This window comes from Cetorhinus maximus, chromosome 2 (assembly GCF_964194155.1).
Source record: "Cetorhinus maximus chromosome 2, sCetMax3.hap1.1, whole genome shotgun sequence".
In the NCBI taxonomy this organism is placed as follows: Eukaryota; Metazoa; Chordata; class Chondrichthyes; order Lamniformes; family Cetorhinidae; genus Cetorhinus; species Cetorhinus maximus.
In genome coordinates this window covers 196,079,785-196,097,154 of record NC_135880.1, presented here as the reverse complement: position 1 = coordinate 196,097,154, position 17,370 = coordinate 196,079,785, and the positions used below count along the sequence as shown (strand labels likewise).

Here is a 17,370-nt window from a genome sequence, read left to right as displayed (position 1 = left end):
CCACGTAAATCTTGGCCTGCAGGCCTTGGATTTTTTTCCTTGAAGACAGTGGCATACTTTTTAAGCAGCTCTGGTAGCCCACTTACTCTCAACTGGAAGATTTTGGACCAGTTTAATTTAATCTCCTTTAACCAATCTCACCCAAGGTGGCTTGGCCCTTCACCTACTTCCACCATCATGGGTTGCTGTGCCGACTGGTTTCAGTTATTCTGCTGATACCTTTTAATTGGATTTTTTTGCCTGTGTATATGTTTTCAGCTTGGCAGATGTTTGTTCCAAATTTAATTGATGTTCACCATTATTTAAATATCTGAAAGTGTGCTCTTAGTAGTGAAGTTCCAGGTCTACTTCCATTTTTACTGGTTTACTATTCACTTGTGCTGTAAAAATTATAGGCTCTGTCTTCCCAACTTTCACGTTAAACAATGAATAGATGTCAAAATTTGTTGTTTCAGGCTCTTCTACACTGTAGATTTCATTGGGCTTCTTCTGTTGTTTGCAAGCCTGTTTAAATCTCTCTGCTCTGTCTCATTATATGTCCACTTCTGTGACAAAAGTAACATTCTAATTTCTTAAACTGCCAATTGCTAAAAGACTGATTGTTTCCACATTGATTAAAGTTGTCCTTCCATTAGCTGCTAAATTATTCCTTCTTATTTTTCGGTTAGCTGTAGATATGTTTCTGTTTCCCACTTCGCGGCAGAGTCTTGCTTTCTCGCGTCACTTTCGGCTGATTGTTCCCTGCCCAATTTGGAGTATGGCGCCATTTTGCGTCCCTTGTGTTGCTTGTGAATCTCTTACATCCCTTTCCATTGTCAGCGCTATTTCTAGCGTCTTCTTTCACACAAACTAAACGATCTCTGAGCACATCATTCAGAGTCTCACTGAACTCACAGTGTTACATTAGTTGCTTCAAATTCGCCACATAGCTAGCAATTGTCTCACCCCGGGCTCTATTTCGCGAATTGAATTGGAACCTCTGCTACGTGACTGAGGGCTTAGGTTGAAAATGTCCCTTCACGAGGTCCACCAATTCTTCAAAATTCTTCGAATCTGGGGCACTGGGTGCCATCAAACTTCAAATCACACTGTAGGTTTTGCTCCCACAAGTACTCAAGAGGATCGCCCGCCTCTTTTCTTCGCCCGTGATTTTGTTTCCTTGAAAGAAGGACACGAGGTGTTTAATATACTGAGACCAATTGTCTGTGGCTGGCTCAAAGGGAGATCGATTCTACCAAATTTGAGGCATTTTGGGTGAGTATATCTTCTGTTATTTAAAACAGTCATTGATACTCCAATTGCTGGGCGAGGTACAGTACCGATTCCGATTTATCCTGATTTATCCTCATCACCAGTGTAGTGTGGCCGAGTCGCCTATTTGTAATAGGATTGATCTGCAGACCTCTTTCTAAGTGGGAATATTAGGTTTATTTACAATACAGTCAGCAGCATCTACATGTATGTTTTCAACTCCATCTCAATATCTACACTGACTAAGGAGGTAGCCCGTGCTGCTAATACATTGGTTTACACAGATCATGTGATCTTACTGCCCAGGACTATTCTTAAAGGTACAGTCCAACATTTAACAAAACCATAATTACTACAGCCTCCCACCAAATTAAGTTCCCCCGTCCACCACTATTGATGCTGCTGGTGGGACCAGATGATTCCTCTTCTCCCCCATCCTCGGTCTCTCCTCTGCACCCCAGCCATAGAATCATAGAACACTACAGCACAGAAAACAGGCCATTCGGCCCTTCTAGTCTGTGCCGAAATATTATTCCGCTAGTCCCATTTACCTGCACCTAGTCCATCACCCTCCAGACCTCTCCCATCCATGTATCTATCTAATTTATTCTTAAAACTTAAGAGTGAGCCCGCATTTACCACGTCAGATGGTAGCTCGTTCCACACTCTCACCACTCTCTGAGTGAAGAAGTTCCCCCTAATGTTCCCCCTAAACCTTTCCCCTTTCACCCTAAAGCCATGTCCTCTCGTATTTATTTCTCCTAATCTAAGTGGAAAGAGCCTACTCGCATTTACTCTGTCTATACCCCTCACAATTTTGTAAACTTCTATCAAATCTCCCCTCATTCTTCTACGCTCCAAGGAATAAAGTCCTAACCTGTTTAATCTTTCCCTGTAACTCAACTCCTTAAGACCCGGCAACATCCTAGTAAATCTTCTCTGCACTCTCTCAATCTTACTGATATCCTTCCTGTAGTTAGGCGACCAGAACTGCACACAATACTCCAAAGTTGGCCTCACCAATGTCTTATACAACCTCACCATAACATCCCAACTCCTATACTCAATACTTTGATTTATGAAGACCAGTATGCCAAAAGCTTTCTTTACAACCTTGTCTACCTGTGACGCCACTTTCAGGGAATTATGTATCTGAACTCCCAGATCCCTTTGTTCCTCCGCACTCCTCAGTGCCCTACCATTTACTGTGCATGTCCTACCTTGGTTTGACCTTCCAAAATGTAACACCTCACACTTTTCCGCATTAAATTCCATCTGCCATTTTCTGGCCCATTTTTCCAGTTGGTCCAGATCTCTCTGCAAGCTTTGAAAGCCTTCCTCGCTGTCCACAACGCCTCCAATCTTAGTGTCATCAGCAAACTTGCTGATCCAATTCACCACATTATCATCCAAATCATTGATACAGACAACAAACAACAATGGTCCCAGTACAGATCCCTGAGGCACACCACTAGTCACAGACCTCCAGTCTGAGAAGCAATCATCCACTACCACTCTCTGTCTTCTCCCACACAGCCAATTTCGAATCCAGTTTTCAACCTCTCCATGGATACCAAGTGTCTGAACCTTCTGAACTAACCTCCCATGTGGGACCTTGTCAAAGGCCTTACTAAAGTCCATGTAGACAACATCCACAGCCATTCCTTCATCTACTTTCTTGGTAACCTCCTCAAAAAACTCTACAAGGTTCGTTAAACACGACCTACCACGCACAAAGCAATGCTAACTATCCTTAATCAGCTCTTGGCTGTCCAAATAATTATATATCCGATCTCTCAGAACACCTTCCAATAATTTACCTACTACTGACATCAGGCTCACTGGCCTGCAATTACCTGGTTTACTTTTGGAGCCTTTTTTAAACAACGGAACAACATGAGCTACCCTCCAATCCTCCGGCACCTCACCCTCGGTTTTTTCTTCCCCTTTGCTTAATCCCTGCCCTCGGCTTCCCTTCCCCTCCTCCATTGTCACTTTCCCCTCTTTCCTGCCTTTGGTTACTACACCCCTTCCTCCATCCTCGGATTCCCGTCTTCCCTTGCACCCTCGGTCCTGCTTCTTAAAGCTTCTCATGCAACAACTGATGATGTGAAACAAGCAATGATACTCAAACACAAGGGGCCCAATAGAACAACATTGGGAGATCTCAGGTGATGAAACCTCACGTGACCAGATGATCCAGGTTCAGGTAAGTTGACAACTCCAAACCAAACAGCTGCAGGTAGCCAGGTTTATTTTTAGGCCAAACATAATGAATGAGTTACATTTAGATAGGTTAAATATTTAAACCACAACGAGTGACATGTGGTAGCTCTGAGTGAAGAAAGGGAAAATGAGGTGTCATCCAAACTCCAGGTTATAATTCACTCAGACTGGACACTGGCTGACATCAGGTCAGGCTCAGCTGTGATATCATGGTCAAATATCCTGCTGGCATTCACTGTCTAACTTACAGACGACTAGAGAGCTGCTTTTTTCTGTGGAACTATAGTACAGTCACTTTTGGACACAGGAAACTGAAGAATCAGGCTCAAAGAACAACTGTGAATTGGTGCTGCTCTCTAGGGGCAGAACGCAGTAACTGCTTGGGATGAAGAAATTTGAAAGACTGACACCTATCACACCTCAGAAACATCCCATAAGCAGCAGCAATGAATATCTTTGGTGCTGTTAATTTCAGGACAAACCCCTGCATACAGTACACACAAGCATAGCTCATTTAATGTGTCATCGAAAAGACAGCGCCCTCCAATAGCACAGTGCTGCCTTAGAACTGCACTAGAGTGTCAGTCTAGATTGTGTGCTCAAATCATGAACTGGAGATTGAAGCCAATCACCAATGCTGACTCCGAGGTGAGAACACAACCAACTGACTCAGAAAGAAAACCAAGCAGTTTCAAATGTGGAGATCTTACAAGACTGGGGCTCAGGCAGGACTGATACATAAATGATGTACATACAAATGATGTCCCAAGACAAATGTCAGCAGGGGGCAGGACCAGGTGCTAAGACTTCCTAAACTAGTAGTTCCTGGTCCTTTGGCAGGACCCAGTTTTGTCATGCTGGCTGGTAGGTTGGGCGAGTAGAGGCACATCAGCTTCCTCTGAAGGTCTATCAGGTAATCTGGGGCTGAGCACCAATCACTGTTAGTGTTGTATATTTATATCTCAGAGCTATGCAGAGATGACACTAGTTTCTACAGGTGTAACAGGTTTTATTCACAGAGCTTTAAACTGTGTGCTCCATGTTTCAGCTCTGGTTTCCAGCTCTTTCTACAGTTTGTTTACTTTTCACTGAGTCCACACCAAGACTTAATCAGTCAAACACAGGGAGCATATATCAGTTACCAGACTCTCAAAATCAAACACAGAACAACAGAACTCTACAATTAGGTGGGACCACTCATTTCATGATGTGCTTCTTGAAAGAGGAGTGCATGTGTAAGTGATTGTCCAGTTAACATTGGGGTTTACACTTGAAACTGTGCTTTCAGCCCAGGTGAGAAAGGTTCTGCTTTGGATAGAGGGAAAACCTCATCAGCAGTGCATGTCCTAATCAGTTTCCAGTGACTCTTCTCGAAAGCAAGAGCTGGGAGAGGACACAATTGGTTCATGTTGCATATCAAATGACTGACACACGAAGAATGGTTATCTTGGGTGAAGTATTGAGGGCTGGTAGCATCCATGAGTCGACGCCTCAGGAGGTGAACAAGTATGAGAACATATTGAAATGATATTAAATCTAAAATTCTGTGCCATGTTAAGTAAGACTCTGAGCAGAGTATGGGTCAGTGCTGTGAACATGGACATGATGGACATTTCACTTTTGTTCCTGGGTCTTTACCTTGATTTGGGCAGATGAGGTGAAAGTTTCAGTTAGCAGCAAATGGTAAATGTACCTTTGTTCTCTCAGAGCACTCCCAAGTCAGGTATATTGGAGGTTGGATACAGCATTAGTCCCTATCTACACTGTCAACTCAAAACTCAAAAGACACTGATTGCTCTCATTTGACAGTTAACAGAGAGATGAGGTGCTTGTTCATAGGCCATGTGAGTTTTGAATGAGTTGACAACATTATCCACTCCCCATTGTATTAACTTTCGGCTTAACCAATGTTTATTTTAATGAATATTTTATAAATCTTCCCACCTCTACAATCTCTGCATCCTCTAATAGTATAATTCTAACTAATGATGTGGAAGGAGTCATCAAGCAGTTGGAGCAACTCGTCTTCTAACTGTCCCCACCAAATCTTATTCAGTAATGTCTACCACAGTACATCCCCCCCACCCAATGACCAATGGAGAGTGAGAAACTGCAGCTATGAATCCATATCCTACACAAATATGGCACCATGCTTCCTGGATACTTCCTTATACCCTTCCAAGGGGTATCCGAGCCCCATTCAGCAAAGATCACCAAAATCAAAATCAACTTCATCATGTTAAAGACAGTGTTTTTACCTTTGCGGCTAGATCCAGGGCTGGTGATTGGGTTCCGACTGACAGTAATAACAGATCCATTATTTCCTAGAAATGGAATCAAAAGGACTCAGTGAAAAGATATAAAAGTGCCTCAGTGTTCATGCTTCCACAGAACATGTACAACCCAGCCAGTCATAGAATTTACCCCAGCTCATTTACCTTTCTGAAGATAGGCTGCGTAGTTTGTCTCGTGGATTAAGCGTCTACAAAAGCTCCTAAACCTAGCTCTCCAAGGATCTATAAAGCTTTTCCTCAACCCATAAGTAACATTCACAAGGTAAATCAAGCAAAACCCCAGAGTAACTGGCTTTACATCCTATACACTAGATTCTGGAAAGAAAGGGTTTAGAAATTTAGAAGATTGGGCCACCTCACAAATCTTCTGTGAATGGTTCCATATGTGGTTTTAATGATGTCCTCACCCCCCCTTCTTTTTCTCTGAGAAACCCAAGGAATCCCATGCTTTCTCCACCATGACAACATTCTATGGACTGCAACTCAGGCAAAGACCTTCCAGCTCAGAAATTGAGCTCATAGAACCAGGAGACTGGTAACTGTGAGAAGGCAGTTCAAATCCTGTAATTTTTGGATTAGCTAGTGCATTCATATGAATGTCCTCTACCCAGTCTTAACAAGGGCATTTAAAAGAACCAATTAAATAAACAAGTTATAGTAAATGGGTTATGATAAGTTAAAATGAATGGATTGAAATAAACATTTTAAAATAAAATGGGTTAAATAAATGAGTTAAAAAGACGATAAACAGATTAAAATAAAGAAGTTTAAAAGATTAAATATACAAAGCAAAATAAACTGGTCAAACAGGTTAAAGTAAACAGATTCAATAAACGGATCAACATAAATAGCTTAACAGAATGGTTAAGATGAACGATTAAAACAGGCCTAAATAAATTGGTTAAAATAATTGTAATGTACAGGTGAAAATAATTGATTAATGCTTAAATTAACTGTAGGCTAGCGTGTTAATGGTTTTGTATTCTGTCACACACTGTGATTCCAGCTGGCTCCATTAATAATCTAATCTTCGTAATTCAGGGTAACTATCACCATGGAAACACAAGCAAACAAATTAGGAACTTTTCTTGGAAGGGAGAAGGGTTTGAAATGGAGCCATCGACTCCATCAGCTCTGACTTCTAGACTCCGAGGATAGGAAAGGCAGGGTTCAGTTATATAAACTGCTGTTGGTTCAAACAAAAGAAATGTATAAACAACCTCCTTGACCTCTCAGAGTATTTTCCCGCCTTATTCCGTTAGTTTTTCCTCATTGTCCTTTTCTGAAAATGTTGACTCTGTGCCTGTGGGGGGTTGCTCACCCCCACCACCCCTCCCCCAAACGTGAGGGAAAAGCTGGACGATTTGTGACCCTAAACATCGCGTGCAGGAGGTTTCGCAACCATGACAGGCATCACAGCTGAGCCTGTCCTCACCTGACATCCAATCATATGCAGTCCCAGAATTGTATAGTGATCAGGAACAGGAAACAGAAACTCGAGACATTTCTTCACTTTCTTAATCAGTACTGGCCAAATATAAGGCCACTGCCACTGCTGAAACACTGGCTGCGATCAGCTACCTCAGTGCAGACCAATGATTAAACTTGGGGCCTTTCTTGTTCTGTACAGCTCAGTATCTCTCTACCTTAAGTGTTTTGTTTTCTTCAACATTTGCCACATTTCCCAGATTGAATTTTTAAGAAGAAAGATTCTTACTTTTTATTTTCCAGTTTTTTTTTTTCTCCTCTCCTTTCCTAAAGGAATTACGTCACTCATCTAACAGGCACCTCTGGTGCCTCATCAAAATGTCCATTATAGTGACTAAGCTCAGATAGTGAGAATCAGCATGATATGATACTCTAGAGAACATAAGAGCAGAGTCTGATCTTTCCCTCAACCACAGAAACCAGAGTCATTAGATAGCAATCAGCACAAGGAACCACATGCTTATACTGTCCATCTAAATTGGTCCTGATTATCTTGTTTCCCCTAGTGGTTCATTACATGGAAGGTTCTAGATTCCATTCTAGTTAACTGAGCTCAGCTGTTTTTTCTTCTTTATTCTTTCATGGGATGTGGGTGTTGCTGACAAAGCCAGCATTTGTTGCTCGTCCTTGAACTGAACATTTCAGAGGACAGTTACGAGTCAATCACAGTGATGTGGATCTGGAGTCACATGTAGGCCAGACCAGGTAAGGACGGTGAAAGGCATTAGGAAACCTGATGGGTCTTTACAAGAATTGATGATAGTTTCATGGTCACCATTACTGAGACTAGCTTTACATTCCAGGTTTATTAATTGAATTTAAATTCCACCAGCAGCCATGGTAGGATTTGAACCCATGACCCCAGAGCTGTAGCACGGGCCTCTGGATTACTAGTCTAGTGAGTAGTATTACCATTACCTCCCCCATAAGGGACACAGTTGATTACATGTGCAGGAGCTTCTCATCTGTAAACTAATCTTTGCTGCAACTTCTTGTGTAGTTGCTTTGGAGTGGAAGGGAATTGTGATTGGGCTCTGCGGTGAGATCTCCATTAGTTGAATGACCTGCTGCCTACTGACATTCACCAGCAAGACTCAAAACATGGAAATGGTCAACTGGGTAAAATACCAGAAGACAATGACCGCACATGGAACCAAATCACAGTGACGATGCCAACAGTTTCAGCAAAGGAAGCATTATTGAGAGATTTTTTTTTTAAACTAGAACTTTCCAGACCTAATGGTGATTTAAACTCTCACCATTATTGCAGTTTTTGTCCCACAAATCTGGATTTGGCTGTAGGTATTGTGTTTGTTTCCAAGGTAACTTTGTAACCTGGCCAAAGCTGTTGACGTTGTTTCTATTCGTGTTGTTTTTCAGCAGTGGCAAAGGGCTTTGGTCTGGAGTCAGCTGAACTGTGTAGTTGGAATTCATAGACCTCTGCGAAAGCGGAGTACTAAACGTCTTCAAATCTTTTCCTTCAACGCTGAACGTCCCGTACAGGCTGTTGTCGGGCACTATAAAGGCGTTGTGGTCTCTCAAACCCTGGGCCTTCTCAACTGATGAACCTACGAACAAAATAAAAGAGGGAGATTCAGAGAAGAGGGGCCTAGGCTTCTTTTCACTCAACCTGGTAGCATAAGTGACATTGAGAGGAACTTAGGTATTTTGGGCCAGCATTCTAATTGGCTTGGCCTAGGCATCAGATGATGATAGCTCGGTGACGCTGTTTTGATAGTGAACAAACGTTGTAATGCTGAATCTTGAGCAAAAAAATCAACATTCAAGACCGCTACCTGGTACCCACTACTTCATTTGGATGGTCTTTACTAGTTAATCAATGAGAAAGTAACCTAATTAGAGCTAAAATCTAAGGAACTGTGATTAATCATTGTAGCAGCCTTCATGAAGAACTTACTTTCACATCTTAAATAAATCTGCTCGGGCATCTATCAAGAAATGAAACAATTAACATTGTGAGTTACATAGGTTTGTTCTCTAATTCTGAGATCTATCAAATACATGGGAACAGGAGTAGAACATTCAGCCCATCTAGACTGCTCCACCATTCAATTAGATCATGGCTGATCAACTAACTCAACGCCACTATCCCGTGCTATCTCCATATCCCTTGATGTCATTAGTATCCAGAACTCTACTGATTTCCGTCTTGAACATGCTCAATGATTGAGCTTCCACAGCCCTTTGGGATAGAGAATTCCAAAGATTCACCACCTTCTGAGTGAAGAAATTCCTCCTCATCTCGGTGTTAAATGGCCTGCCTCTTATTCTGAGACTGAGTCCCGTGGTTCTAGACTCACCAGCCAGGGGAAACATCCTACCTACATCCACCCTGTCATGCCCTGTAAGAATGTTGTAAGTTCCAATGAGGTCACCTCTCATTCTTGAAAACTCTAGAGAATACAGGGCCAGTTTCCTCAATCTCTCCTCCTAAAACAATCCCAGGGATTAGTCTGGTGAACGTCCATTGTACTTGTGGTGAGGGACGTTAGCGATGGAGAATGGGGTGCTTCCCACTTATGCATCCAGTCCAAAAACAAAGCATCAAGTCCAATAAATTCCAGATTGAACATATGGTAAAACCCCAACTAAGTGCTGTATCCCCAATCTTGGAGGATTCCCATAGAATTTTCACTTCTATTACCTTTAGCAGCCAATCTCTGGCAATATGTTAGGTTGTCACCTCTATGGGTTGAATCATTTACCTTCACAGGTGCAACTGACACCAGGGATACCAAGTGGAGCTCACTATTGATTTTTCATTTGGCTGAGATATCAACCTGTAACTAATTCAAAGCCAGGTCTCAGAGGTGGGAGGTGAGAATGGTTCATCACCGAAAACCTGAATTACAACTCTTCATTGTAGCCTGGATCTCACTCATACAATCGTGGGAGCACCATCAACACAAGGACACAAGTGATGCACAGGATCATACAGCACAAGAGGAGGCCATTCAGTCCATCGTGCTTGTGCAGTCTCTTTGAAAGAGCTACCCAATTCGTCTCACCTGCTTACTCTTTCTCCATGGCACTACAGATTGTTCCTATTCAAGCGCACATCCAGTTCGCTTTTCATAATTTCTATTGAATTGGCATCCCCCGCCCTTCATGCTCCAGGTCACGATTATGTGCTACACCAAAAAAAATTTCTCATCACCTCTGGTTCTATTTTGCTAGTTACTCTAAATCTGTGTTCTCTGGTTACTGACCCTCCTGCCAGTGGAAACAGTTTTTCCCTATCTGCCACTCTATCAAAACCCTTCATTATTGTGAGCACATCTGTTGATTTCCCCTTCTCTGCTGCAAGGAGAACAGGAAAAGGCCCAATATCAACTTCTTTTTGGGTCAACCAGATGATAAATGCAGCCTGGTTTGGAACACATTTCAGCCATTAGCTTGGTGTCACTCAGTCACTTCCAATTCACCTGTTTTCCAGTATGTCTGCTTCTCCTGGCTGCGGAGCCAGAGGGGCTGACTATTCCCAGGATTGAAGTTCTTGGAGCAGCTGCTGGATTTCCAGGAATTTGACAGCCAGGGAGAATCGGTCAGGTTCATCCTGGAACAGAGCAAAATGGCATCAGACCAGCTGTCCCATGATTAACCAGTGCAAACGCTCACTTCATCTTGCCTCAGCTTACCTGTGTTTGATAACAATGTCTTCATTAGCCAGTCTGTACAAGCCTACAGTGCATAAAATAACATGAATTAATAAGACAGAAATGAGGCCTCTGCATTCTGGGGTGTCTCAGATGTTCTAGTGATTCGTGTGGTTCAATCAGGTTTGCACATGTATCATTGAAGACAGGGCAAATAATAAATGTGACAACTAAAGGTTGGAAAAATCGCACAGCGATACATTCTGGGTGCAGAACCTCGCTCCAGGAGAACAAATCAGTCAGTCTTGGAAAGTGCTTTGTGGATGGAGGTTCCCAGCACTTGGTAACTCTGCATCAGGAGCAGGAAGTTCTAAATTTACCTTGTTGCCCCATCTTGAATTGGTAGAACAATTCTTTCATTTCTAATGTCCAATATACAGGTGAAACATGGTGCGTTCACTGAAAAGCAAAAGCCTCATCCTACTATCTGAATTACACTGTAATTCTTGATTTCTTATATCATGCAAACATGACTAATATTGCTCCCCATAGGATGACTAATATGTAGAACAGATTCCTAACAAAGGCAGTTAACGCTCTGATAATTAATTCCTTTAAAAGCAGTTGGATACCTATCTAGTTAGGATCAGTAATGAGGCTCATAGGATACTAATGAATATCGATCAGTGGGTCTCAGAGGTTCTTGGGTCAAGTCTCTCAAAAATTCAGTTAGCTCTTCTGCTCCATTAGCTATGGCACTGGTGAAGTGTTCAAAAAAATGCAAGGCTTTTATTCTCTTCATCTCTTGTCTTTCTTTCTCCCCACTTCTCCTTCACTTCTCTCTTCTCTCCTTTCCCCCACCTCTCCCTCCTTTGAATTCTGTCAATCTCCCTCAACTTCCACTACAATAAGAACACAGAAACAGCTAGACTACCGCATACAGTGAGGATGTGATCACATTAGAGATGGTGTAGAGGAGATTTACAAGGGTCTTGCCAGAAATGGAGAATTTCAGCAATGAGGAAAGATTGTATAGGCTGGGGTTGTTTTATTTGAAACAGAGGAGGCTGAGGGGAGATTTAATTGAGGTGTATAAAATTATGTTACAATGGATTGAAAGGACCTATTTCCCTTAGCAGAGAGGTCATCAACCAGAGGATATAGAAATAAAGTAATTGGTAGAACGGATCAGAATCATACAAATTTACAGCACATATCCAAGATTGGAGGGAAGTTTTTTTTAACGTTCATGGGATGTGGGTGTCGCTGGCTAGGCCAGCATTTTTTACCCATCCCTAGTTGCCCCCTAGTTCAGAGGGAATTTAAGAGTCAAGCTGTGGGTCTGGAGTCGTGGCTTCTGCTTCCACCCCTCCCCGAGGCAGGAATTCCCGCCTCCAAGAGCTGCCAGCAGCTCATCCGTCCCAGCAGCGCCGCTTGGAGCAGTGGTCACTTCCGGGACTGCAGCAGTCCCTGACCAGAAGCTTCGCTGGAGGCCTGGAAGAGAGTGCGTGAGACGGGCTCCCCGGGGCCAGTCAGGCAGGTACCAGTGTTTGGGGATGCTGTGTTGTTATAATGATATAAAAGCACCAATCACTCATAAGGGATTGGGTAAACACTTTGTGGGTTCATTTATTTAGGCTAGGTACATGAGAACAGGTATACATGGATAGAAAGATTAAAACACCCAAGCTCGGTGTGTGTGCGTGTGTGTACGCGTGCGCGTGCAGGTGTGCATGTACTCTGTTCAAAAGCAAATGTGAAAACTAAAACTGGATCGCACGACACACATCCCTTCTAGTGATGTTATGCTGCTAGCCCTTAAAGGCATATTACAACGGGTGGGGGTTGGTGGGTAATTTGAGAAGTCTTTTTTTTAAAAATTCATTCATGGGATGTGGGCTTCGCTGGCTGGGCCAGCATTTATTGCCCATCCCTAGTTGCCATGAGAAGGTGAGCTGCCTTCTTGAACCACTGCAGTCCATGTCCTGTAAGTACACCCACAGTGCTGTTAGGAAGGGAGTTCCAGGATTGTGACCCAGTGACAGTAAAAGATTGGCAATATATTTCCAAGTCAGGAGTGACTTGGAGGGGGAACTTCCAGATGGTGGTGTTCACATGTATCTTCTGCCCTTGTCCTTCTAGATGGTAGTGGTCATGGGTTTGGAAGGTGCTGCCTAAGGAGCCTTGGTGAATTCCTGCAGTACATCTTGTAGATGGTACACACTGCTGCTACTGTGCGTCGGTGGAGAATGTTTGTGGATGTAGTGCCAATCAAGCAGATTGCTTTGTCCTGGATGGCGTCAAGCTTCTTGAGTGTTGTGGGAGCAGCATTCATCCAGGTAAGTGGGGAGTATTCCATCACACTCCTGACTTGTGCCTTGTAGATGGTGGACAGGCTTTGGGAAGTCAGGAGGTGAGTTACCCGTTGCAGGATTCCTAGCCTCTGACCTGCTCTTTTAGCTACACTATTTATATGGCTAGTCCAGTTCAGTTTCTGGTCAATGGTGACCCCCAGGATGTTGATATTGGGGGATTCAGTGATGGTAATGCCATTGAACATCAAGGGGCGATGGTTAGATTTTTTCTTGGAGATGGTCATTGCCTGGCACTTGTGTGACATGAATGTTACTTGCCACTTGTCAACCCAAGTCTGGATATTGTCCACATCTCGCTGCATTTGGACATGGACTGCTGCAGTATCTGAGGAGTCACGAATGGTGCTGAACATTGTGCAATCATAAGTGAACATCCCTGCTTCTAACCTTATGATGGAAGGAAGGTTGTTGACGAAGCAGCTAAAGATGGTTGGGCTGAGGACACTACGCTGAGGAACTCCTGCAGTGATGTCCTGGAGCTGAGATGACTGACCTCCATCTCCCTTTGTGCTAGGTATGAATCCAACGAGCGGAGAGTTTTTCCCCCAATTCCCATTGACTCTAGGTTTGCTGGGCTCCTTGATGCCACACTCGGTCAAAATGCTGCCTTGATGTCAAGGGCAGTCACTCTCACCTCACCTTGGGAGTTCAGCTCTTTTGTCCATGTTTGAACCAAGGCTGTAATGAGGTCAGGAGCTGAGTGGAACCCAAACTGGGCATCAGTGAGCAGGTTATTGCTAAGCAAGTGCTGCTTGATAGCACTGTTGATGACCCCTTCCACTACTTTACTGATGATCGAGAGTAGACTGATGGAGCGATAATTGGCCGGGTTTGATTTGTACTGCATTTTGTGTACAGGACATGTCAGGGGAATTTTCCACATAGCCGGGTAGATGCTAGTGTGGTAGCTGTACTGGCGCAGCTTGGCTATGAGTGTGGCAAGTTCTGGAGCAGAGGTGCTATTGCCGGAATATTGTTAGGGCCTTCCAGTGCCTTCAGCTGTTTCTTGATATCACGTGGAGTGAATCAAATTGGCTGAAGACTGATACTGGGGACCTCCTGAGGAGGCCGAGATGGATCATCACTCAGCATTTCTGGCTGAAGATTGTTGCAAATGCAACTGATGTGCTGGGCTCCTCCATCATTGGGGATGGGGATATTTATGGAGCTTCCTCCTCCTCCAGTGAGTTGTTTGATTGTCCACCAACATTCACGATTGGTGGACTTTGCAGGGCTGAGTTTGCTGTTATATTTTCTGGTGCCTAGGTCGATGCCAGGTGGTCCGTCCGGTTTCATTCCTTTTTTGTGACTTTTTAGTGGTTTGATACATCTGAGTGGCTTGCTTCACTGCTGTGGGTCTGTGGTCACACGTAGGCCAGACCAGGTAAGAACGGCAGATTGGGCATAAGTGAACTACAACAATTGACAATGGTCTCATGGTCATCATTAGACATTTAAATCCAGATTTTTATTGAATTCAAATTCCACCATCTGGTGTGGCGGGATTCGAACCCGGGTTAGCCCCTGGGTCTCTGGATTACTAGTCCAGCAACAATGCCATCGCCTCACCTCATGTATTAACAAGCAGGGGCCTCTTCAAAAGGGGCTGCTATAGCCATTAGGAAGGCCCTCCATGGGGCACAAGCAGGCTGCCAGGGTATAACTCTCGCTCGCTCCCCCCCTCCAACCCTGCCACTGGTAAAATACTCGTGGTGGCTGAAAGAAACCCTTAAATGGGGGAAGGGGTAAAGTTCTGGCTTTCAAGTGCTGCAATGTAGGCTACGGATCAAGAACTGGAAAATGGGATTCAGCTGGATAACCACTTTTCAACCAGAGAGACAGGATGGACTGAAGGGCCTCATTCTGTGCCACATATTCTCTATGGCCGGGATTTCCCAGCCCCACCCGTCACCAGGATATTTCTGTCCTGCTGAAAGTCAATGGACTTTTGACTGACCCACTGCATCCCCTGCAGCGGGTCCCACCACATGACGGGACCGGAAAATCTCAGCCTACATTTCCATTACTATCTCCCTCCCTTGTTTTCCACTCCTATCTCTGTCTGTTCTGCTGCTGTTACATCTCTTCCTGTCCTCCATTACTATCACACTCTCCTTCCTTCAGTATTCCATTTCTCTTCCTTCTCTTTCATTTCAATCTCACTTCCTCCTCTAAACCATCACACACCCTATCCCGCTTTTCAGTAAATACTGCTCCATGACAAATAGAATATGACTTATGTAGTTCCCAAAACTGAGGGGGCCCCTGGTCTTTCTTCACAGCTAATTCTATATCCTAGATAAACAATTCCTTGTGGGTAGAATGATGCCCAACCCCATAGACCTATCTAATTAGGGCAGGTAGCAAACACTGGACTCCTTCAATAAACAGCTCCATGGGTGAGTAGCATCAACCTGCTTGCCCTCAGCTCCGTGTTACTACTTTGCCAAGTCTCCAAACTTCTTAAAGGGTCCCGTGGTTTTGATAACCTGTCACAAGGTTTCTCTCACCTTTGCTTAGTCTGTGTTTCTTTTGGATATTACAGCGTTTTGTCCGGTGGCGACAGTACAAACACACACTGAGCACCATCAGGACAGCCCAGATCACACTCCCAGCACTCGCAATGAAAACTGGCTGCCTCACAAACTCCAGCACCAGTCCAAGGATCGAGGAATCCATTGACTTTTCTTGAGTTGAAGGATCTGAAATTTAAAGGTTCCCAGCAAATGAATACTTAACACCCTAAACAGTTAAAGCACGAGTCATTATGCAGAGTGGAGACACTTATCCCTTAAAAAAACAGCATGCAGACGTATGAAAATGATGGGCAGGAAAAGACCTACTGGTCCATCCAGTTTGTTCCACACAGTTGTAATGTCTCACCATCATTACAGCACAGGAGGAGGCCATTCAGCCCATCAAGACCATGGCAGTTCTCTCTTGTGTATCATTCCCCACCCACTGAAGCCATGGACTCTCCTGATAGGGGTGAAAGAACAGAAAATGGGTTCCTTATAAAAAATTAAACCACCGAAGCTGCTGCTCAGTGGGTAGAGTTCCTGGCAAGGGATTTCTTGGCCACTGTGTAGTAAGAATCTGTCTAACCATCCATTTTATTTCTTGTTTCGGAGTCAACTTAATTCACATCACATGAGTAGATTCCTAATCTATAGTGGCTTATTGTGGGAAAGTGTGTTTGCGTATGCAGGAGGGGGTGTGTGTGCACACATGTGCATATATGTGAGCGTGTGCCTGTTTTCAGGGGGTGACCAGTGGTGCAAAATCAGGTGTAAAAAGGTGTGCGTCTGTGTCTGCATGTCCATGTGTGTCTGCATGTCTGTGTGTGTGTCAGTGTGTGTGTGTACGCGCACACGCGTGGGTTCAAGGAGGCGACTAGTGTTGGAAATCAGGTGTAAAAGGTGATGGGCAAATTTAGAGTTCAGGCCATTTAAAGGGTTAAGTGGCTGCATATGTGGGGATAAAATGCTCATAACAATAGAAAAGACGGCTAATTTTTTTCATTGTGTATTTTATCTTCTGCAAAGTCTCTTTGGGCAACAAAAATGGCTGATAAAACCCAATGATACTTATGATAAATTCAGAGAGTAGCAATTAAGTTTCTAGGTGCAAGTGGCTTAGAACAAGGTAGCACGAAGTATGTCCACGCTCTCCCAAACGGACAGCAGAGAAGCATTCCGAAAAGGGTACAGAGGAAGAGGGATTGAGGTCACAGGTAACTGTTACCAGCAGTGCCAGCTCTATACTGCTTTTTTAAGTACAGGTATCCTTGCAGTAGATGGTACAGTTCTGTGTCTGACTGCCTAGTGACCTCAAGCCTGTCTGGCTACTTTTGTGCAGTAATTGGGTGGGTAGATAAATGTAATGTGTGGAAAGGTCATGAAATGAATATAGAGCCTGTTTCCGGTACAGCCCAAACATCCTAGCATTTCTCTATTCCTCACGGTATTCTTCCTCATGAAATCATAACTATGGGGGATTTCCCATTGGGAAACCATTTGTTCCAACATCCTGGATGCACCAAATAAACAGCAGAACACTTGGCACAATGTTCCTTGATGAACTAAACAAAAAGATTTGAAAATACTATAAAAAATATCA

General features: G+C 43.7%; 1 protein-coding gene across 2 annotated transcripts in view; it reads right to left on the bottom strand.

Moving 5' to 3' along the window:
* The window catches only part of robo4 (roundabout, axon guidance receptor, homolog 4 (Drosophila)), a 137,815-nt gene that overhangs the window by 37,387 nt on the left and 83,058 nt on the right, over positions 1–17,370 (bottom strand). For both annotated transcript variants that reach the window (XM_078531573.1, XM_078531574.1), the window contains 5 exons: positions 15,762–15,953; positions 10,919–10,961; positions 10,706–10,836; positions 8,519–8,827; positions 5,736–5,801 (listed from right to left, as the gene is read on the bottom strand). In XM_078531573.1, the coding sequence (XP_078387699.1) occupies positions 5,736–5,801; positions 8,519–8,827; positions 10,706–10,836; positions 10,919–10,961; positions 15,762–15,953 (741 nt within the window). The remainder of the gene's footprint in view (positions 1–5,735; positions 5,802–8,518; positions 8,828–10,705; positions 10,837–10,918; positions 10,962–15,761; positions 15,954–17,370) is intronic.